The sequence below is a fragment of the Rhododendron vialii genome, chromosome 13a (assembly GCF_030253575.1).
Source record: "Rhododendron vialii isolate Sample 1 chromosome 13a, ASM3025357v1".
Classification (NCBI taxonomy): domain Eukaryota; kingdom Viridiplantae; phylum Streptophyta; class Magnoliopsida; order Ericales; family Ericaceae; genus Rhododendron; species Rhododendron vialii.
The window spans coordinates 2,125,608-2,149,076 of NC_080569.1; the positions used below are offsets into that span (position 1 = coordinate 2,125,608).

A 23,469-nucleotide genomic window follows, 5' to 3' on the forward strand; every position below is an offset into this window, starting at 1 on the left:
CCTGTGGAGAAAGTGGAGTGCTTTTCTTGCTTGATTGCATATCCCTGATGGCCGGTACTTATCCTTTTGGGTCCTTTTGTGGCACTGGTTAATTTGGTTGCCGAAGTGAAGTTTTCCTTTTGAAATGCTTTCAATCATCAGTAAATAATGTTGCCAACCTGTTCCACTTCCCCGGAAACTCAATGTACATGAGTTTTAAGTTCTTGCATCAATTGAAAGTTCGGAAAATCAATCTTTGCAAGTTGGAATGTGGTGTAGGAATAATGTTTTGTAGGTGCCATGCTGGTTTCCAATGGTTCCCAAAGACACCCCAATGAGCTAATTAGTCATACCCATATCTCAAACTTTTGACCAATTACTGCTAGTATGTTTCGTGCTTGGCCTTTTTTGTCACAAAGCAAGTTAGTTTTCTTCCTCGAATATGCTACTGAGTGTCGTGTATAGCTTGTTTCGGTGGTTGTTCATGCAGCACTGTCATTCTCTCTCTCTAAAAAAAAGAAAAAAGGAAAAAAGAAGCAGCAGAAGAGAATAAGTCTGTATTTGTTGACATTAGGCTTTATTATCTTCAAATAAATATAGCATATGAATAATCAATTCATGTTAGTGTAGCTTCAAATAAATATCAATTATGAAATGAGTACAACTAATGCCAAGTATAATATCATTTATACACTTGCCTTAATTAGTTAGTTCATAGGAGGGCATAAGCTTAATTAGTTCAAATGACCTCACTGATCAAAGGAGCCCAAATAATCGTAAAATGTGAAACCAAAAATACATAGAGAGGGTTGAACCCAAAAAAATCCCCTATTTCACACAAGCCCTAATTATTTTCTTTTTTGAACCAACTAGAATGACTTGAATCGACAACCCACAGATATATAGACGAGAGAGAGACCCCTTGGCGGTGGTGGTCGTCGGTGGTGCGTCCATTTTGCGACAGGTTGGTTGCCGGAGGTGGATGCGGTGGTGGTGCTGGTCACCGAAGATGAAGGTGAAGCTGGTGGTTGCTTGTGGTGGAGGTGACACTAATGGTTGGCCTCCTCCGCGCCTCTCTCTCTCTCTCTCTCTCTCTCTTCCTTCTTGAGCGTGGGTATGGTTTGGTGCGAGGAGCAAGGTCAAATTTGGGGGCCGATTCAAAATATTCAGCTCTCTCTCTCTCTCTCTCTCTCTCTCTCTCTCTCTCTCTCTCTCTCTCTCTCTCTCTCTCTCTCTCTCTCTCTCTCTCTCTCTCTCTCTCCTCGAGAGTGGGTATGGTTTGGCACGAGGAGCAAGGCCTAATTTGGGGGCCGATTCAAACAATTCAGGAATTTGTTTTTTTTTTGGCTTAAGCTAACGTGGAACGTCAACGTCATGTTTTTGGTCGTGGGTGGAGTTCCTGCTCCGTAGCATTATTGAATGAAATATATATCGAACACCAAAGTAAGGCCAATTGTAACAGTTTAATGTTTTTCTGTAATACGGAGTACTTGATTTCTTCTCTTAGTTATTTCACTCATTCAGGACTTTTCACGTATGGCTAGTGTTGATCGTTGATTCTTTGTTCCTTACTTTTGCTTGTCGTTTGTTCCTTACTTTTGCTTGTCATTTGGGTTTAGCAAAATAACAACTTCAGTAATCGACAATTTTATATTAGAAAACAGAGAGAAAAATCCTCGAGGGGTACAAAGAATCAAAGGCATGAGCCTATAGGGGGGAGGGGGGGGGGGGGGGGAATTACAAAACCAAAGACTATACAGTAGACTGCTGGGAGGATGAAGGAGTAGGCTAATTTCAATTGTTTTTTAACTTAAAATGGAAGTAGTCCGGGCCCAATGAAATCCAATGAAGCCTAAAAGGCCCAACTCGAAAACCCAATTTCTGACCCAAAAGTTAGACTTTCCGGCCATGAGACTATACTTTGAGGTCTAAGTGTGAAAGTTTGAGGCCATAAGGCAAAACTTTGCGGCTAGAGTGTAAAATTTTGCGGTCATAGTGTAAAAGTTTGCAGCAATGAAGCAAAACTTTGTGGTCAGAGTGTAAAAGTTTGCAACCATGACGCAAACGTGTGCGGATAGTTTAAAAGTTTGCAACCATAATGTAAAAATTTGCGACTAGGGTGTAGAAGTTTGCAAACCTTAAAACCAGAGTAAGCTTCAAGCAAAACTTTTGTCAGCAATTCATTTCAGTTTTTTAAGGTTTGTATGCACTAATCTAAAGTTGATTCAACTTTTAGTTTGGCACAACAAACACATGTAGTGTTTCGACAAACTGAAGGCAAAGACTATATAAATCATGAACAAATTCAGACGCTTGAAAAGAAAGAAAATAAAATAAAACCTCATTTCATTTCATGGGTTGTTTAAATACATCAACTCCTCATAATATACACACCAAAATGAAGCACCTGGAAACCCCAAACTACGTACAAATACTGTGACGTATTATTCAGGGATTGATGAACGAATCAATCTATACGAGTTCAAGTTCAAATCGAACCCGTGTTCAACTCCTCAAAAGCTAGGAGTAGTCCAAAATCGATTTGTTACCTATCCAAACCAAATTTGAACAGTTCATTCCTCCGACGCTCGTTTGGGTTGTTTGCCGGCCCTCAATAAAATACAAGAAGATACACATAAGACATAACAAATTGATTTCAAGCCCTTTCATTCTCTTGACACAAGGTAGTCGTCACAAGAGAAGGATGTCTCTTAAAACACTTGCTATTTAACGGAACCATCTCGAAACCAAGCCCTTTCTTATTACCAACACCACCACCCTTGGCTTTCCCTCTAGCCCCATGTTCGATCAAGCACACGGCAACCTTAACATGCCCGGCCTCCACCGCCCTCTGCAGCGGCGTGTAACCGCAATCGTCCACGACGTCCACCCTCGCTCCGTGACTTAGCAACACCTTTACGCCCTCTGTCCCGCCCTTGAACGCCGCCCTGTGCAGCGGCGTCCACCCGTTCTGGTCCCTCCCGTTCACATTCCCTCCTTGTGCAATACAACTCTTCATCCCCCTCACGTCGTTGATCCTCGCAGACCGATGCAACACGTCGCTTAATTGCAACGAGTCGTATAATTCCGAGTGGCCCTTCTCCACCGCTAAAGCGTAGGCGGTTAGCCCCTCTTTTGTGATGGCGGATTTCGCGAACGTCGTCGCATCCAGTAACCACTCCGCTGCTTCCACGTGTCCCTTCGCCATGGCGAAGTGGAGCGGGGCCCAGCCGTTGGAATCCACGATATCTGGATCTCCGCCCACGGAAAGGAGAAATTGAATAGAGTTGACTTGACCTCGAACCGCTGCCACGTGGAGAGCGGTTCGACCGTTCGAGTCAACTGAATTCACGTCGATGTCTTGAAACCCTAGACAGAGTACCTGTCAATACAGTAGCAATAAAACTCAAATCAAGGCTAGTGAGAAAACATTGAACTATGATAGCCACATATTTTGGAACAAGAATAATTAACATCGTGGTTCTCTTAACCATAAATATAAAGCAAATGCAGTGCCTTCGGGCGTTCATATGAAATTGTATTGCCTCTTGTCAAAAATAAACAAAAAACAAATGCAGCAGAGCTAGGTCTACTGTCATCCCATCGGGCTGGCTCGCTGCCATTCGCCGGGTACTCAGATTTCACCTTAAATCTCTTCTATCATAGCTTTTTCTGTTCATGGCTGTTTTGGACTCTCCTAGTTTTCTCCAAGGCTTGGCTTGACTGCTCTTGGTTTGGCATGGCTGCACCTGATTTTTCTTGACTTTTTTCAAACTCAAGTTGATCTACTTTTTCTAATATTATGTTACTATATTTTCTTGGTCTTATTATTATGTTTTCTATTTTGTCTGGGCAATTATACGTATTTCCTAATTCGTCTAAGTTTCCTTTGTTACATGTGTTTTCCTAATTAATTTAAGGGGAATGCTAGGTACAAAGAAAACTTACCCCGAAAGTACCTCGAAAACAGCAATCAATGGTTGAGAATCACTTTGATGATTATGTCACATACATCAAAGTGAATCTCAACCACTAGTTGATCTTTTCGGGGTACTTTCGGGATAAATTTTCTTTGTCCCTAGCATTTCTGTTAATTTATATAGAATTCTTGGTGGTCAAGCCTACATAACCTACTATAAAAATATGCTAGGATTATGTTTTAGATAGAATCAATAATACATCATTTCTCTATTCCTCACAGGAATTAATCATAACTAACGGATCATCAAAATGCGGATGTAATAAAATATTAGGATTGAAATTAGGCAAGAGAAACCGAGAGGCCGGTATGATCACATTGTCCAAAAGTCGCAAATTAATCCTTCTTAAAGTAAAGGTGCAATCGAATAATGGACAAGGACAAGCCTTGAAACGGAGTTGCCCAAAGTAATACTATTAGATCTAGTGCGCCAATATAAGTTTAATTTGAAACTTCAACATTAATTCATAAATTAAGAACAGTACCTCCATAATGTCGACTCGATCCACGGCCGCCGCGTCGTGTAAAAGATTATCCATCGAGTTGTCGATTTTAAAACCGGATGCGGTTAGAATCCGAACCGAATCCACGTCTCCTTTTCTAACTGCGAGTGAAACGACGGATTTACCCTCGGAGTCTCGGTTGTTGACGTCCGCTCCCGCGTCTATCAAAGCCGAAACGAAGTGAGGATGTCCGGTTTCGGCAGCGGCTCGAAGCAGGGAAGTGAGGTCGGATTGATCACACCCGGAAATCGCTTTCAACATAAGAAAAGCTACTTCTAGGGTTCCGTTTTTTGATAACTCGGGTGACCAGGTTAGCCTACCCTCACCGACTTCCAGGGTCCTGTTAATTGGTGGAGAGAGGAGGGATTCGATGACGTGGGGCCCGACAAGGGAGATAGGTATGGTGGCGTCTTTGAAGACCAGAGGGGTACTAGGTTTGGAGAAGAGGCGGAGGAGGTTGTCGGGGTCGGCTTTGCCGGTGGGGAGCATGGAGGAGCGGACGAGGACAGTGTCGGGCGGAGAGGAGAGGGGAGGGTGGGAGGACGGGGAGAGGTGGAGAGAGAAGGAGGATGTGGAGAGAGGGGGGAGGATGGAGAAAGGGTGGGGGAAGGAGAGATAGGAGGGGTTGGTGGTGGAGAGAGAAACGGCGACGGACATGGTGTGCATGAGGTTGGTCAGGCGGAAGGTGGCGGTGCATGTTTGGTTCGGGGTGAAGGTTAGGCTTAGTTCTTTTACGTCTGGCTTGACAAGTCTGTCCATGGAGAGAGAGAGAGAGAGAGAGAGAGAGAGAGAGAGAGTCTGAATGAGGTTCTGGTTGACAGAGTTGATGAAGATGGAGGTTGAAAATGAATGGGGGGGTGGTGAAATGGATGTTGGTGTGTCATGGTGGTTAGTTTTATGTTACTTTTTGGATTAAAAACCCTGAGGATGTAGACGTATACAGAGACACAAGCATCTTTTGCTACTGATGGTGACTTTGAAGGTGAGGGAAGGAGGGAGAGGGAAAATTCAGTGCTTTTGTTTCTTTAAGGTTTGTTCGGCGAGAAAAACTTTTGAACGGAGCCTCCCATAAATACTTAAGATTTATGAAGCTTAATCACATGCGTTCAAAAGTGGGGATGTGAAGCTTAATCACGTGCATTCAATTAAAAGTGGGGACGATTCAGATTAAAAATAAACTATTACCGATAATAGTCTAAAAACATATCATAATTATTGATTATTGAGACGAACGACAGAAATTACGCGGAGCCGGAAATAACAAGATGAAAAAATTTGATACTTGGATTTAGTACGATTGCATTTGTGTGTTTGTGTTTGGAGTTTTCAGAGGAATTTGAACGAGTAATTAGTCAGTCGTTTTTTTGGCACCACCACTTTGTGCTCCAACACCTTTATTCACCACATATTTTCATGAGTTTATACATTTTGTACTATGTCTCATAGAAATGTATGTGTGACGGATAATGGTGTTGGGACAGCACGGTGCGGTGCCCCAAGACCTAAGTCACATAATTTGCAACCGCGAAAGCATCGTAGAAACACACTCAAAACTATAAATATTCGCGATTGAGAGGATTGAAACTTACAACGCATGACATTTTAAAAGATTATTACGTGACGAAGCGGAAGAGCACCAAATAATTTTCCGAATTTGAAGAGTTCATCCCTTGATGAGTAGATTGCAGATGACGAGTGCAAGATGTAGAGTGAAAGATACACGTCTTTTATTTCCCCTTGTTTTTTCTTTTAGATTCTTTACTGGATTAGTGAGATTGTTTCCGTCTTATTCAAGTCAATTTTTTAATTCTTTAATTTGACAATGAAAGTGACTAGGAAGAATAACAAGAAATGATCAACTCACTAAAGCCAAAAAAAAAATGGCAAAAATAATCCACATGTTTTGCCTGTTTGTTTTAGATTATTTTGATGTCACTGGCGAACCTTTCAAATTTCAGCAACAATCTTAAATTCTTCTTGTGTAATTTTAAAAAAATAATACTCCTACTTGATATCTCTAAATTTTCTTTAAATACCGTATCTAAATTTCTTAAATTTTCCGAACTCACCACTGATTATGAAATACAATCTCTAACAAGCATCAACAAAGAAAAAGGGAATGAGAGGGGCTATAGTGCACCCGCCGTATGTACGGTGTATTGCAGCCTATCCGATCGTCTATCTACCCACAAACGGTTTAGATTTAATCCGAGCTCCTACAAATCATTGTCGTCCATTGCCGAGATGGACGGCCGGATTGGTGTAATGCGGGAAGTGCGCTACAGCACCCTAGGTGATAACTATTAATTCCGTTGCGGTACCTATTACATCTCTAAACTAACACATCCTTAATAGTTAATACACATAAATGTGTCCCACGTACTTTTAATTAATTTTATTAGTTAGCACACATTTTTTGAAAATTCATTAGAGATGCTCTTAGAAAGTTCTTGTACATAGAAATCCATTACATAGTTATATGCGTAAACAACTCCGCACTTTCTTCCAAATGGCCCAATGTCCGTTTACGTTAACCTCACTCACTTTGATTTCTCATAAGCACATTTCATAGTTTAAATTACCAATTTTGCTATTTTGACCACACAAAAATCTCTAAATCGCATCAACTTACTTGAAATGCATATATAGAAACTTTAACTATTTTATTCGTTTCGAGAGTTGACAGTATTACTAGTGTGACTATCAGGAATCATTTTCAAAATAGAAATTGGGACCAAGTGTAAAGCAATTTAGATAACATGTATCAGTGTATACAACTTATAGCTAACCTCTTACTTTAGTTATTTTCTTTACATTAGCCAATAGGGGAAAAAAAATTTGCATATAAATCTAAAATTTTGACCTTATTATCCAAAAATCTTGACTGCCCCTGGTTGCTATATCTTCTTTGAGATGCACTTTGGAATATGAGTTTCTTGTTTGCATAGTCATTATAATTCAATTAAACAATGACAATGGGTTAATCATTTTGATAGGAACAGGTTAACAATTGCCCCGTTTTTTACTTGAAAAATCAAGTCAAAATACTATAGACGCAGATGGATGCGTGAATCTCTCTAGCTTCTAACGCCCTTAATAATCTTTTCTTTCTTTTTTTTTTGTTGCCACGGCGATTTACATCAGCGGGGGTTAGTGGGGGTGTACCAGAAGCTATCCATAGCCTGGTCCCCTAAAGGACCTGCCCTCTGTGGGGCTCAAACCCAAGACCTTCCACAAATGAGAAGCAATGACTGATCAACTGCACTAAGCAGTGGTTGTCACCCTCAATAATCTTTTGACTTGCTCATTTTCAAAGATCAATCCCGAAAATTCTATGAAAGATGCATGTATGCATATATAATGGAGTACTATGTAGTTGAATCAATCGACGATACAATCTGTAGAATCTAAAAGGATCTTAAAAAAGTTGGAATCTTTGATTTCTTTAGTAAGAATGCTGTCAATGGACTATACAATTAATCTGCAGAATCTAAAAAGATCTATAAAGTTGGAATTTTTTATTTCTTTAGTAAGAATGCTGTCAATACTGTAGAAGGCACTATTTGTCTTGATTACAGTGAACAAACTCTTAGGCTTTTATATATCCGAGATACAAATATTCCGAAATATTTGCAAAAAATTTTACTTGCATATTGGGTTGGTTTCAAGTTGATTTTAAATGCTTAATATTGATAGACCAAAAACAAGTTCGTATTTTATCCTCGATAACTTTACCGGGATTAAATGTTAGTATCCAAGCAAACCTTCGAGATAGTATATGTAATATTTTAAAATCTCCACTTGTGAAGATTATCTAGATAAGATTATATCTACCGTTATTTATTTATTTTCATATAAGAGAAAGGGAACGTAAATGGTTGATTTTGTATACACCTTAATATTTAAAAATTATTGATTACCCCTAGAGCACTGATCAATAAAATGGAGAGTGAGTGTTAATTTCAGACCAAATTACACTTTAAAAGACCACTTTATTATTTTAGCTGGTCACTTTTAAAATACCTATTGCACCAGACTCTCTGTTTTAACTTATGGTCAATTAATATATTATTTCCTCCTTCTTCTAATATAATTTTTAAAATTTTGTTTTTATTTTTTTATTAAACTATTCTTTCTTTTTACTTATACTTTTCAATTTAAATGATATTTTTTACTGTCATATTTTACTAACTGAATATATTATGATGGTCTCATTTGTAACGGCTATACTCCAACAGTCCTATTTGCAACACCTATGTTCTAATGGTAAGGCATTCATCCTCAACTCCAATCAGACTTTGTTGAGCATTTGTGGGAACTATATAGCCAATTGTTGGATATTATGATTTTATATTTCATTGTTGTCATTTTAAAAATTATCCACTTTTTTTCACTTAATTTTTATCTTTCAGTCTTCATTTTCCAGAACATAATGGATCTTTGATTAATGCAGTATCAGATTGTCGGCAATAAAAAAAAAAAAAAAAAACCTTTTAAAATTCTTACAAAAACACCCCGTAGCTATTAATGGAGGAGGATGTGGCATTAGATTTAGATAATATAATATAATAACGTTTAGTTGTTGAACAGTTGCTCATCTTCTTCCACGAGGAACTGTAGCAATTTTGCAGAGTAGCGATGGTCCACCGAGGCAGATGAAGCTGGTTTTTGCGTGTTTTGCTCGCTACTATAGTGTCCAAGTAGAGTCGGCGAGACAAATGAGGATGCTTTAAGACGGATCTATCGTGGTCATTGGATATGTATATTCAATTAATTCATCATTAGTACAAATCTTATACTCAATGAATTCTATAAATTAAATGGATCAAATTACGTACGGCGATGAGATCTTGAATCTTGATGAAGCCTATCGAACTCGAGGCGCCCTAGACTTTCATATTACATTACCGCATTACGAAAACCTTGACCCTTATGAGATCACATGGAAATAAACGATTTACTCATCCATCTATAACAGCATTCGAAAGCATAATTCAAATTAGTTTCATTAATTACTCAAAAACACTGATTACCACCACCACCAGGACCGATGATAAAAAACTTGTCAAACCTTTAGACAATTTTGTCTTAAAAAGTCATAAGGCCCTGTTTGTTTTACTTGTCTAATTTTGGACGGATACATAATTTCATACGACATATAATCGTGTCTAATATTTAGTGATGAGGGGATTAATTATTCCTCAATTCGCTCGGTATTCTTCTAGATTATGTGAAATTACGTATCATAAGAAATATTTAATTCAGATCGTAAAAATTCTAACAACCCGCCAACTCTAACTCAAATCATCTTACATGGATAAAATATTGCTAGTGAATTTACTCTATTTGGCCAAGAAAACCAAATTAAAGGTGAAAATTAGAGTCGAAACTTGTCCCTCCCCTCTCACAACGCAGAGGTCCTCGTTACAGTGGTATCCACTGCCGCCATTGCATTGTTAGAGAGGGAAATATACACACACACACATATATATATATATATATGTTGGGGATTCGAACGTCCAAACCCACAAGCAAACGCACACAATCGAAGAACAAATCAAGAACAGAAAACAATATAAAGTAAGAAAAGAACAAGACACAGAGATTACGTGGTTCCGACTTAAGCTGATTGCTTAATCGTACGTCCACGGGGTGCTGGGGTGTTTCACTATGATGAAAATATGTCAGAGTTTCAAAAAAGAGGCAGCCCTAGCTTTGCTTTTATATGTGCAAACAAGCTAATACTAGAAAACCCTAAAAAACGCTAAAACCTGCGTTGGGCGGGACCCAAAACCTTCCGGGTCATTTTTACTGCGACTCTAAAATTGTCTTCACATCTCAACAATCTCCCACTTGAAGACATGATTAGACATCCAGCCAATCATCAACTATCATTAACACCACCAGCACCCAGCCTCCCACTCAAGCTTGGAGACCCACAGAAGCTGAACAAGACTTCAGCTTCTCCACAGTAACCACCTTCGTAAACATGTCTGCCGGATTATCCCTTGTGTGAATCTTCTCCAAAGTGAACTGCCCATCCTCCAATAAAGAGCGAATAAAGTGATACTTTATGTCAATATGCTTGGTCCTCGAATGAAAAGCTGCGTTCTTTGCCAGATGTATTGCACTCTGACTATCGCTAAACAATTTGCAATTGTCATGTTCCTTACCCAACTCTTTCATGAAGCTCCTTAGCCATACCATCTCCTTGCATGCCTCCGTGGCTGCAACATACTCCGCCTCTGTTGTGGAAATAGTCACTATTTTCTGTAGCCGCGAGACCCAATCAACTGCTGCACTCCCCAGTGTAAAAACATACCCAGTAGTGCTCTTCCTGCTGTCAATGTCCCCTGCTAAATCCGAATCCACATATCCTTGCAAACAAATATCAGAACCTCCAAAACACAAAGCCAAATCAGAAGTACCTCTCAGATACCGCAAAATCCACTTGACTGCCTCCCAATGCTCCTTGCCTGGATTTGCCATAAACCTGCTGACAACTCCCACTGCTTGAGCAATGTCTGGCCTTGTGCTAACCATAGCATACATCAAGCTGCCTACCGCCGAGGCATATGGAACTTTGGCCATGTAGTTCTTTTCTTCATCAGTTACTGCCCCTTTTTCCCTTGAAAGCTTGAAGTGACTTGCCAACGGTGTGCTAACGGGCTTAGCACCTTCCATGTTGAACCTTTTGAGCACCTTTTCAACATATTCCTCCTGTGACAACTTCAACTTTCGGTTCACCCTGTCCCTACTGATTCGCATCCCAAGGATTTTCTTTGCAGAACCCAAATCCTTCATTGCAAACTCCCTGGACAGCTGTGCCTTGAGATTAGCAATCTCATCCATGCTTGAACCTGCAACAACCATATCATCTACATACAACAAAAGTATGAGATACGATTTACCAAGCTTCTTAAAATAACAACAGTGATCCCCATGACATCTACTGAACCCCGTATTTGTCATAAAGGTATCAAACCTTTTATACCACTGCCTAGGCGCCTGCTTCAACCCATACAGACTCCTTCGAAGCTTACATACCTGATCCTCTTTCCCATTGACAACAAAACCCTCTGGCTGATTCATATAAATATCCTCCTCCAAATCCCCATGAAGGAAAGCAGTTTTAACATCTAACTGCTCTAAGTGCAAATTCTCAACAGCCACAATATTAAGGACACATCTGATAGTACAAATCTTTACCACAGGAGAAAAGATTTCGGTGTAGTCAATACCTGGTTTCTGCTCAAAACCCTTTACTACCAACCTCGCCTTGTACCGTTTGCTCCCATCAGATTCTTCCTTAAGCCTGTATACCCATTTGTTGTGCAAAGCTCTCTTCCCCTTGGGCAACTGAACCAAGTCCCAAGTCTGGTTTGATGAGAGAGAATCCATCTCATCATCCATTGCTCGCTCCCACTCTCCCCTGGTCTCCACCTGCAATGCTTCCTTAAAACATTCTGGTTCACCACTATCAGTTAACAACAAATAGTGTAAAGCAGGAGAATAACGCATTGGTGGTTTAACGGTACGTGTAGACCTCCTGAGTGGAGGAGTCTGTGGATCTGCCTGTGGAGTAGGTTGTATATTAATATCCTGAGACTGTAAGACATTACTGTCAGGGATCCCCTCAAACTCTACAAAGTCTGAATTTTCTTTAGCCTCATCGGGTTGATTCTGTCTATTTCTATACAAAACAGACTCATTAAATACCACATCCATACTCCTGCGTGTTTTCCGATTTTCAAAATCATATAGCCTATACCCATAGCTATCAGTACCATAGCCTATGAACACGCACTTTCGAGACTTAGCATCAAGTTTACCCCTATCACTCGATTCAATATGCATATAGGCCATGCAACCAAATACTCGTAAATGAGATAAATTTACCTCTTTACCTGACCAAGTCTCCTCCGGCAATCCATTGTTCAAAGGAACTGAAGGTCCCCTGTTGATCAAATACGCCGCTGTATTTACTGCGTCAGCCCAGAATTGCTTAGGTAACCCAGCATGTAACCTCATGCTCCTTGCGCGCTCTAGGATCGTCCTATTCATGCGCTCAGCAACTCCATTCTGCCTTGGCTTCTTTGGGATCGTTTTCAACCTTCGAATCCCATTTGCAGCACAGTAAGCCTCAAACTCACCATCACAATACTCGCCGCCATTATCAGATTTCAGACACTTCAATTTCTTTCCTGTTTCATTCTCAACTAATGCTTTCCAATTCTTGAAAACACCAAACACATCAGATTTATGCTTGAGAAAATAAACCCATAATTTTCTAGTAGCATCATCAATGAAAGTAACAAAATAACATGAGCCACCAAGAGAAGATACCTGAGATGGTCCCCACACGTCTGTATGAACCAACTCCAACTTCTCTAATTTTAGAGTTTTTGCCACCTTTGTAAAGCTAACTTTCCTCTGTTTCCCGAAGATGCAATCCTCACAGAAGTCCAAGTCCAGCGACTTACAACCCGGCAATTTCCCTTTTGACAACATTACTTTCATCCCCTTTTCGCTCATGTGACCCAGCCTACGATGCCACGTAGTACAATTAACCACTGATGCTGCCACTGCGATGCTACAGTAAGTACCCGAAGATACATATAAGGTTCCTTCCTTTTTACCGCGAGCCACAACCAGTGCCCCTTTGCTCATCTTCCAAGCGTCTGATGTAAACGATGTGACCACTCCACCCTCTGACAACTGACCCACCGAAATAAGATTCCTTGTTAGACTAGGCACATGTCTAACATCCTTCAATTTCAGTACTGTCCCGTCTGTCTGAGTCATATACACATCCCCTTTCCCAATTATGTTGCAAGATTCATCATCACCCAGATAAACTTTTCCAAAGTTTCCCTGCACATAATTCTGTAGCACATCCATGCGTGAAGTAGCATGGAATGAGGCTCCCGAGTCTACAATCCAAGACTCATCGCGAGAATCCAGCGAACAAATCAAGGCTTCATTATCCGATTCCTCAGAAACATTTACAGTGTTCTTACCCCCCTGATTATTCCCGTTCTGCTGCTTTTTCGGTGGTGCCTTACAGTCTCGCTTCCAATGCCCCAACTGACCACAGTTCCAACAACCTTCAGGTTTCACTTCTCTAGTACGAGATTTACTCCTGCCCCTGTTCTTGGAACTCCCTCTTCCCTTGCCCTTGTTGCCTCCCCTATTTGCAGACCTGCCTCTGTCCTCTATACTAAGTGCTGAACCCGAAGCAACATCCTCACCTGATGCTCTCCTCCTAGCCTCTTCTCCTAATATCAATCCAGTAACATCCTCCAATTTAATTGTTGCAGACCCGGAGGAATTACTCACTGCCACGACAAGTCCATTCCAACTTTCTGGCAAACTCGATAGTAGAACAAGAGCTCTAATCTCATCATCAAAATTAATACCCACGGATTCTAACTGATTCGTGACCGTATTAAATTCATTCAGATGTTCAGCAACAATAGAGTTTTCAGGCATCTTTAGGTTAAACAATTTTTTCATAAGATATACCTTGTTCACCGCAGAAGGTTTCTCGTACATCTTTTCTAGGGCTTTGAACAAATCTGCTGTAGTCTTTTCTTTGGCAATATTCGACGCAACCGACGGCGCGAGGCTCAATCGCACAGTCCCCAAAGCTTTGCGATCCAAAATATCCCAATCTGCTTGCTTTATGCTTTCTGGTTTTGTGCCACTGATCGGATGATATAGATCCTTCTGATACAAAATATCCTCCATCTGCATCTTCCAGAAAGCATAGTTTGTACCATTGAACTTCTCGATCTTGTATTTTTCTTCAGCCATTGTGTAAACCCTTGACCTCCTAACCCGGAGCTCTGATACCAGTTGTTGGGGATTCGAACGTCCAAACCCACAAGCAAACGCACACAATCGAAGAACAAATCAAGAACAGAAAACAATATAAAGTAAGAAAAGAACAAGACACAGAGATTACGTGGTTCCGACTTAAGCTGATTGCTTAATCGTACGTCCACGGGGTGCTGGGGTGTTTCACTATGATGAAAATATGTCAGAGTTTCAAAAAAGAGGCAGCCCTAGCTTTGCTTTTATATGTGCAAACAAGCTAATACTAGAAAACCCTAAAAAACGCTAAAACCTGCGTTGGGCGGGACCCAAAACCTTCCGGGTCATTTTTACTGCGACTCTAAAATTGTCTTCACATCTCAACAATATACACACACACACACCCGTTACATAGGAGACTTTCACCTTATTCGGAAATCGGTTTATCCGGAGAGACTTGCTTGAGGGTCGATGGCGGGAAACCAAATTGTGGCAGGCCCGTCAAAGCCTAAAGGCTACCGATCTCAATTATATGTACGGGTTCAAACTTCTGAATAAGCCCAAACGTTTTAGGTCCAAACGAAATTGGGATTTCAAATTAGGTTCACTTTGACCTTTTTGGGAAAATGACGAATACTTGCTAATGACATTTTCAAGATTAACAAATGTTCTCAACATGTCCTTGACGAGTATTAATTATCAAAATACGTATTGGACAATCATTTTCCCGACCTTTTTTTCCAAAAATTAGTGGGCCTTCTAACTTTGGGAAAATGAATCAAAAACATTACAAGTGGGCTGGAATGAAATCAAGTGTGGGTTCAAGAGCCGATTGTTTGCCATCGGGCATTTGGGCCAGTAGCATAGCGAGGCCTAAATACCCATGGGAGAAGCCTCGGCTTCGAGTAGACGGAGTTACATTCAGCCTGCTATTAGCAAACTAACTTACTAAGCCACTGACGCTACTTGTAACCCCTACGAAAGCCAACATATTTCAAAGAATTTTGGTATAATTAGGTTTTTTTTGTCTCGTTCATAAACTATAAGACGGAAACAAGATCCTTGACTTATATATTATAATATATCATCAAAATCAGCAAGGGAACAAGGGAGAGTAATTTTACTTTTATTAGTAACCATCAATGAATTTTGAATGATCATGGTACGTAGCTATATATTGCAGCTCAATTTAACAATAATTAATAATCTTACATTACAGTACGATACTTAAAAATAATGATTTCACTGTCCCAAAATCAAATCTAAACCTTATGCGTTATACTTTTTTTTTGTATTATTTGTGTCGTTAAATTTCGTAGATATCTGCAAGTGTTTATTAATTTATTTTTCCTTAGTTAACCTCTTCCTCAAATAACTATAGGTATACTTCAGTTTTGAGCCCAATCAAAGGAAGAAAAAAAAAAGATACACCTTTCTCTTTTGTTTTCCTGCAGTCATTATCATCACTTTCATCATTATTATATTGAAAGTTTACATAAATATTAGTCCAAGATACCTTTTCTTTCGTAATTGAAGTTTACATTAGTACTAATACGTACTACTATAATCATATAATTAGAGGGAATGGTGGCGATAATGTTGGAGATGTTCACGTAACAAATTTAGTGATGACGTAGCTCGTGACTCTCTCTCTCTGCCTCAGTCAGTACAGAAATGGGTCAAACTGTATCTAACCAACCACTAACCCGACATAACTAGTGATGCACTCCTCCATGAAAGAGCTTGGTTACCCTTTTACTCAGAGAGAGAGAGAGAGAGAGAGAGAGAGTGTGTACGTGTGTGTGTGTGTGTGTGTGAGAGAGAGAGAGAGAGAGAGAGAGAGAGAGAATTGTACTAGTACTTAACTGTAATGGACGGTGATGATATTATTAGTATAAAAAAGTAAAGCTGGATTGTGATCACCACGTATAGATGCTCAGCCATGACTGCCTGACTTTAATGCCTTATGCTTTTTAAATGGTACAAATCTTACAAGTATTATAAAAATTGCACTAACATAATTTTTTTGGGTTCTAAATAATCGCTTTATTAATTGTGGAGCACATTCATTGAACAGGGGCTAGGGTTTTGAGTATCTCCGTACCAAATTAGCAATTAGTATAAAAAATAATAATAAAATGTTAGCTTAATTAGTGGAGGGTGGAGGTGCACCCAGCCCCGTGCAACCCCCCACACTAAATTTAACTTTACTTTTTCCCTCTGAGGACTACAACTACACTATTTATTTCGGCTTAATTGTTACTCTTCGTCATTGAAAATATATAGCTATTTGTACCCCTTTTTTTCTTTCTCTTTTGGTAATTTAGCATGTTCCGGGCCAACTCATGTACTTATAAAATGTGTAGACAAAGAAATCGGCTATGTATTGATCGCAAAAAGTACGTTTACATCGGTGAGGTTCAAGCTTCTTAAAAATCTTGAGCATTCATACACTTTCTATATATGGCTGAAGTGTGTTGATTTACAATTGATGGGGAAAAAAAAAACACACGAAATTGGTCTAGCTATAGTATTTTTTTTTTGAAATGAGTCTAGCTATAGTATTTATTCCTACAATCCAAAAATTCACTGAACCTAGCTAGCTCCCTTAACAGGAAGTTTTTATTTTTTACCGTCATTATGGGAATATAAATAATATCTCAATGACCAGTTGTCACCATATATATTTTTCTTTATTGTCAGGATTGTATTTAGTCAGGCAAGAACATACTTAATTATATATATCGCTAACAATTCCATTGTGTTGCATTGCAACGACATGAGATCGAACAGCGATCCCATGGAAACCCGACACGAAAACTAAATGGCGAAAAATGCAAAATTAGGATGGAGAAATATTATCAAGGGCCTCTCTCTCTCTCTCTCTCTCTCTCTCTCTCTCTCTCTCTCTCTCTCTCTGCGAGAGTTGCAATCTTTTGATAAGAAAAGAAAAACATGTGATTATTCTCACTTTCTGATGTATGCATATACGTAGCACTAGTTAGAAACCAACTTTTGTATTTTGAGTGGTGTTTTCATCAGCAACTCTTAAGACTTTCATGATTTTAAAGAATACAATTAAAAATAAGAAAACCCCACCGGGAAATCTACAAAATAGCCACTTCCAAAATTAAGCCTATAGACAGACTGTTGTATATATGTTTGTATCTGTACATATTGATGATGGAAATGGTACTTGCTAAAACTAAGAAAGTTTGCATCTGTTTTGTTGCTTTCACATCTTGTATTATCTTTTACCTAAAGGTTGGCTTAACTAGTAGCAACTGCAAATATTAGTGTCCAGGCTAGGCTCGAGATTAGGAGATTCACCAGAGATTTTGCTCTTGCTGCCTAACTCAAAAAAGAAAAGGATAGAGGTGCCCGTAGTCCGTAGACCGAGTGTCTGATCGTCCAACCGAACAAAAAGATTAGTCTCTCGTAAACACAACTTTCTAGTTTTACTCCTACCGAAAGATGATGACTTTCTAAACTTGGCAGCGAGAGTTTTTTCTAAAAAATTCTCTGGTTTCGGTGTGAACCAATTTTCAAGGGTTCCGTGGACATCCGGTAAGAAGAAAATCTTGCGTATCTTAAGGGGGGGTGGGGAAAACATTTATGAATGAATATGTTTCACCTGTAGTTGTAAGACTTGTAGGGATCCATTTACTGAGATTTCAATTTGTTAGAAAAAAGCTACCAAGGAGAGTATTCTTTCTTCCTGCATTTTGTTGTTTTGTGGGGGAATAAAAAGAAACAATGGACCGATGAATTCACTAGAAGGAAGGTAGAGAAAAGGACAAAATGAGAAATAGTGGGTAGAGAGAGAGAGAGAGAGAGAGAGACTTGGTGTAGAGATTTAACACATTGAATAACCCCTTTTTTCCACTTGGGTAGGATTGACCCAATCGACACAAGAAGCCAAACGGTGTTCCTAGTTGTTGACCTAACGCAGAAGCTGCCAAACCCCTTGTGGGCCATAGAGATACAATACACCATATGTATCTACACCTATCATTATGCAGAGTAAGAGAGAGACATGGGAAAGAGAGCGAAAAGTGTAGCCCCACAGTCCGGTCGGTGAATTTTCTCTCCACACAATCAATTAGAATTCGATTTTTGGGGTAAATCGCATGAAAATAATTTTTGTGAGTTTTTTTTTATAGCAGCGTGGATGAGCAGCCTTTAACCGAACCATGAAAAAAATTAATCGAAGTGTGCATAAACTGATCTCGACAACTCTAGCCGTCGACGAAAAAGGAGGAGAGAGAGGGGAGTGGGGAGGGTGGAAGTATCACGGCAAAATGTTTGGTTTTGGTATGTTGTGTTTGTGTGTGGCACATGCTTAGCCACCTCCATATGCGACAAGTAATGCGTCCAAACACAAGAAAGCCACTGGCGTGCTACTCTTTCTTTCTCTCCCCTTTATAACGTGCAATATAATAGTATGTTAGATTCCACTCTCTTTAATAAAACCCAACTTATACTTTTTCATTAAGGCACTAAACATCTCTCCTTCATTAATCGAGCTGTCTTGGTTAGTTTACGCCCATTTCGATTGATTTTTAATATATCACGGTCGGTTAAAAGAATTCAATTAAAGTTGGGACTCTATTAAGTACGGATTGACCTCGAAAATTAATAGCGCGTTGGAGATTTTGAATTTAAGATTTAGGTGAGAGCAAATCATATTGTCTGGTCTACCAAAACTTATCCCTTGGGGTTAAGATCGTAAACCTATTAATCAAAATGTTAATGCTATTAATTCTCATGCGTCTAGCAACTTTATTTCACCAAATATGTGATTTTTCCTCCGTTTTGATTTTATCTTGTAAATCAAACAATTCTTATGCCAACAGTAAGAAATTCTAAACCGTAAAAATTTTCTGCTAACTGAAAAGAAAAAAAAAAAAGAAGAGAGAGAGAGAGATCATGAAATTTTTTTTCTTAGGGGCAGGGGCATGAGTAATTTTAACTTTTGGGGGGTCAAAACGAATAATTTCATTTGTTGACAATGGAGCACTGATGAAAGGGCGCCAACAGTACTTTTAGAAAAAAAGACGTAAGAATCTTAGGATTACTATATTCGTCCTTTTATCCTTTTTCCTCATCTCCAACAAAAAATTGAAAGAATCCCATTGGCTTCAAGTACGATTACGAATGTGACCCTACTGTGTATCGCATGTGTCCCTCTATTTATGTATGTATGTATATGTATTGTGAATCTATTACTATATGTTATTGTACTCAGTGACGGAACCAGAATTTTGTAAACGTGGGGACCGAACTATGGACAAGATTTTGAAATTTCAAGGTTCAGAAATCTAATAGTTTGTTTAGTTTAGATTTTGAAGGAGGTTTTTTAAGTAGTAAGTAGAGAGGGATAGAAAGAGGAATGAGATAAATAATTGAGGGAAAAACTTGCGAGAGACCGTGACGCAGAAAGAAAAATTGGGTTTTGGATCCAAAACGAACACATTTTTAAAGAATTTAAATGTCTAAATAGCACTTAATACAAAATACAATATTTAGGTGTTATTAACAAAAAAAATGCTAATATTAATATTAAAATTAAAAAAAAAAAAACTCACCCGAAAGGACGCGGGGGCCGTGGCCCCCATATGACCACACATAGATCCGTCATTGATTGTACTGTTACGGAAATTCTGTCAAGCACTCCTTGGAAAGCGAGTACAGAGCATCCGATTTGGCCATTAATCTCGGCAATCGACGGTTTGAATTTTTGTTGAGCAATCGACAACTCAAATTTGCATACGTTTGTATTCAATTCAAACCGTTTGTGCCGAAATAACGATTGGATTGGCCGCCCTTTACGACTTTGCAGGGCTGCCACCCGAAAATACGCCTCACTTTCTTTTTCCTTGCAATGTTTGCTTGCTTCAATGACCTTTTCCATGCCTTTTCATGTTGCCACATGAATGAATAGGGTCAATATTATACTACTAATAAACTATGGAACCCTTCTATTCCTTTAAAAATATTGAATTGTTTGAAATACCATGGATTTGGAAACTTGAATTAGCTTAATGCTCAGGTGAAGTTACCATTTTACCCTTATTTGATTAGTAAGGCTGCGTTCTTATAAACTTAATTTAAATCTGAGAATTTTGTTCTTATTTGAATTTTTTTTCACTAAAGTTAGTTTTATGCCAAACTTTTATGGGTTATTGATTCGTCTCGACGAGAGGAATCGAAAAAGTAAATTTTTTTACTTTTACTCAAGTACTTTGAGAAATAACCACTTTTTAGTGCAAAAAATGACTTTTTTTTTGCTAAAATATGGATATTTCTCAAAGTACTTGAGTAAAAGTAAAAAAGAAGAAGAAGAAACTATGTGTTCTCTTGGACTTAACTTAAATGTAAATTTTTTTCCTTATTTGAATTTTTAGTTTTGCTTCAAACTTTTGTGAATTGTTGATTTATTTCAATAAAAGGAATCAAAAAAGTAAAATTTTGACACTTTTAACCAAGTATTTTGAGAAATAACTACTTTTTAGTGCAAAAAAAAATAATTTTCAGATTACCTTCGTCAAGACAAACTAATAACCCATATAATTTTGGCACAAAACTAACAAATGCAAAAAAAAATTTAAATAAAAATAATTTTCAAATTTAAGTTAAAGTTTAAGTTAAGTCCAAGAGAATGCAGCGTGACTGTACGAAACTACAGGGAGGGGGCGTGAGCGTAATATTTCAAAATTCATACTACAGTAGTAGGAGTATTTAAAACAAAACGGGGAACGGGGGAACACTTTTGCACTTTCCGTGTTCAGCGGGTCCCACGTTCGTGTCTCACGAAAGATCTAATCAGAATCATCAAGTCCATCGAAGACGTGTCTAACGCCCAGTCCGTTTAATAGGGGTTTTGAAAAGGAAGGGTCCCACCACAGAACAGAGAGCGGACCATCGTATCGAACTCGATTTAAGAATACGACCAACAACGGCAGGGGTTCGGGGGGTTCGAGGGTTTTGGGGACGGTGTTTTCTTTTAGGGTGGGACCCCTTCTTTATTTTTCCCTTATTTCAATTTTTTTTTTCTGGGGTTGCATTTGTTATTAGTCTCGCATTAAGTTTTTTTAGATTATTGATTTATGTCGATGTCGATGGGAGTAATTGAAAAGATAAAAAAGTATGATCGAAACACAAATTTTTTTGAATAAGACAAAAATAAGCCAAAAGATTATCTTTTTGTTTTATATTTGTCTTTATTTGAATATTTTGAATTCGGGTCACAGTTTTAATTTTTTGATTTCTCTCGCCGATATTAATTAATAATCTACAAATTTTGGACTCAAAATTAACAAATAAGGAAAAAAAATTAGTAAAGACAAACGACATAAATTTTCAGAGACTTCAATTTATTTAAACCATATTTTTAAAATTTTCTACAAAAAAATAGCCTACTGGATATTGGTTAGGATTTTATCGATTTTCATCCTTTTACCAGGTTCGTTTAATGGTTTTATTATCTTATTTCTCTTCAATCATTAGTTTCATTTTTTTTTATCTTTTTCTATCATTATCTTTATTTTTAATCATTATTTTATTTCTCTCTATAATTATTATCTACAAATCTAAATTTAAAATCCTAAAATAAACAGGATATTGTGGGGACGAAAATTGAATAAATAGACGAAGCATTTGTCAACTCTCGATAATTCGTGCAAAACTCCGAAATGGGTTGCAATCAAAGGGAGTACCCTAGTTGGGGAAGTGTGGTGATGGGACTTCGACACGTGTCCGTAGATGTCGGTTTGATGATAAATACTCCTACTCCTACATACAGACCCCCGTGGAGATACGACAAAATCCAAAGCGAAAGATGGGACTGGGATTAGATGAGAAAAGAGAGAGAGAGAGTACCCCTTTCCCTTTGGTTGGTCTCTGACAAAAAACATGCCGTCACGCTAAAAGACAAACCACGTGTTGTACCTCCCCAACGTGGCATAATCCGGGCCTGGTTTGGGATTATCCACTGCACCCTCATAAACCTTCAAAATTGCCTTCGTGTTTGGCCACTGCGCTCGTGTTCTCTATTCTCGTTTTTTTAGAGTTTTAGAGGATTGGATATGTTTTATAAATACTTTCACGCTAGTACTTGAGCACACTTGTTATGTGAATTACTGTGGCATTCTTGAGGTGGTCATAAAATATTTGAGTAACATCGGACAATTTCAAACACATCTAATCAAAAAACAAATCTATATTCTAATCGGTGCTCTTTCCTCCTTTATTGTAGCCTTTCTTCTTCTTTTTTTGATAATATTGTATGCATTAATAGGATTAGTAAGGTGTTACTAGGTTAAGTCCACTAGGGTTTCAGAGGCTATACATAGCTTTGAATTCCAAACATCCACGACGAAGCTCGAATCATAGCTTTTCACATGGGGAGAATAGAAGTTACCAACTGGGACAACAACCCAATGGTACTGTACCATTTTTGTTTGGAAAGATGACTTTGTACTACTCACTTTTTATCTTTCGCTCATCACACACATTTTGACTGTGTTTGCTTTGGGCTTCTAAAACTAATTCTTTTCTCCGTGGCTAATTATTGTGCAGATTTCTCTATTTATCTTTCTCCATTCGTTACCTAAAAACATCGTCAAAATTTGTTCGATTTGGATTTTAAGAGAAATTTTTAAGAATAATAAGTAAAAAAAGATAGATAAAAAAAAAATTAATAAAAATCGTTCGCAAAAATTTCGAGTACCCCAAAGTCTCTTATAAAGTGATCACACATTTTTGTGCGGCTGAATGTGGGTTGGGGCAAAGCGCGTGGGGCACAGAGCAATAGTGTACTTTCCTGGTTTGGGAGGAGGGTAGGGCAGTTTGGTAAATTTGGTCGGGTTAATTTTTTCTCCGAGACGGAGGAGGCTTTTGTCGCGACGTACGTTGGCGTCGGCCGCACGCAGGTGAACTTATTGCCTTCTGTCCTTTCTTTCGTTTCTCTTTCGAGAAATCTAACAGGGTCCGGTTATCGACAGTTCAGTTTTCTCTACTTGCAGAAATACTATTCTATTACCACCTCAAATTTTTATATTTTCTTTTTCTTGACAAATTCCCTGTTTTAACTTGTCATTCTCCTCTTTCTTCTTCTTCTCGTTTTGTTTTACCAATTTTTTTATTTTGATGCTTAGGGGGTGTTTCTGGAAAAATTTGTAAATTTTTATT

General features: G+C 38.6%; 1 protein-coding gene across 1 annotated transcript; it reads right to left on the minus strand.

Annotated features, from left to right (window-relative positions):
• Positions 1–2,300: 2,300 nt before the first annotated feature.
• LOC131315180 (protein VAPYRIN-LIKE-like) lies at positions 2,301–5,289 on the minus strand. The gene is made up of 2 exons (XM_058344287.1): positions 4,444–5,289; positions 2,301–3,361 (listed from the first exon to the last, which is right to left on the minus strand). The coding sequence occupies exons 1-2, from the start codon at positions 5,218–5,220 to the stop codon at positions 2,636–2,638; spliced, it is 1,503 nt and encodes a 500-aa protein (XP_058200270.1). The 5' UTR covers positions 5,221–5,289; the 3' UTR covers positions 2,301–2,635.
• Positions 5,290–23,469: the final 18,180 nt, after the last annotated feature.

Excerpts from the sequence above, each read along its gene's own strand:
- LOC131315180 (XM_058344287.1), bottom strand. The coding sequence starts at position 5,220 with ATGGACAGACTTGTCAAGCCAGACGTAAAAGAACTAAGCCTAACCTTC. Across the intron at positions 3,362-4,443 it reads ATCGAGTCGACATTATGGAG|GTACTCTGTCTAGGGTTTCA; the intron begins GTACTGTTCTTA and ends CTGTATTGACAG.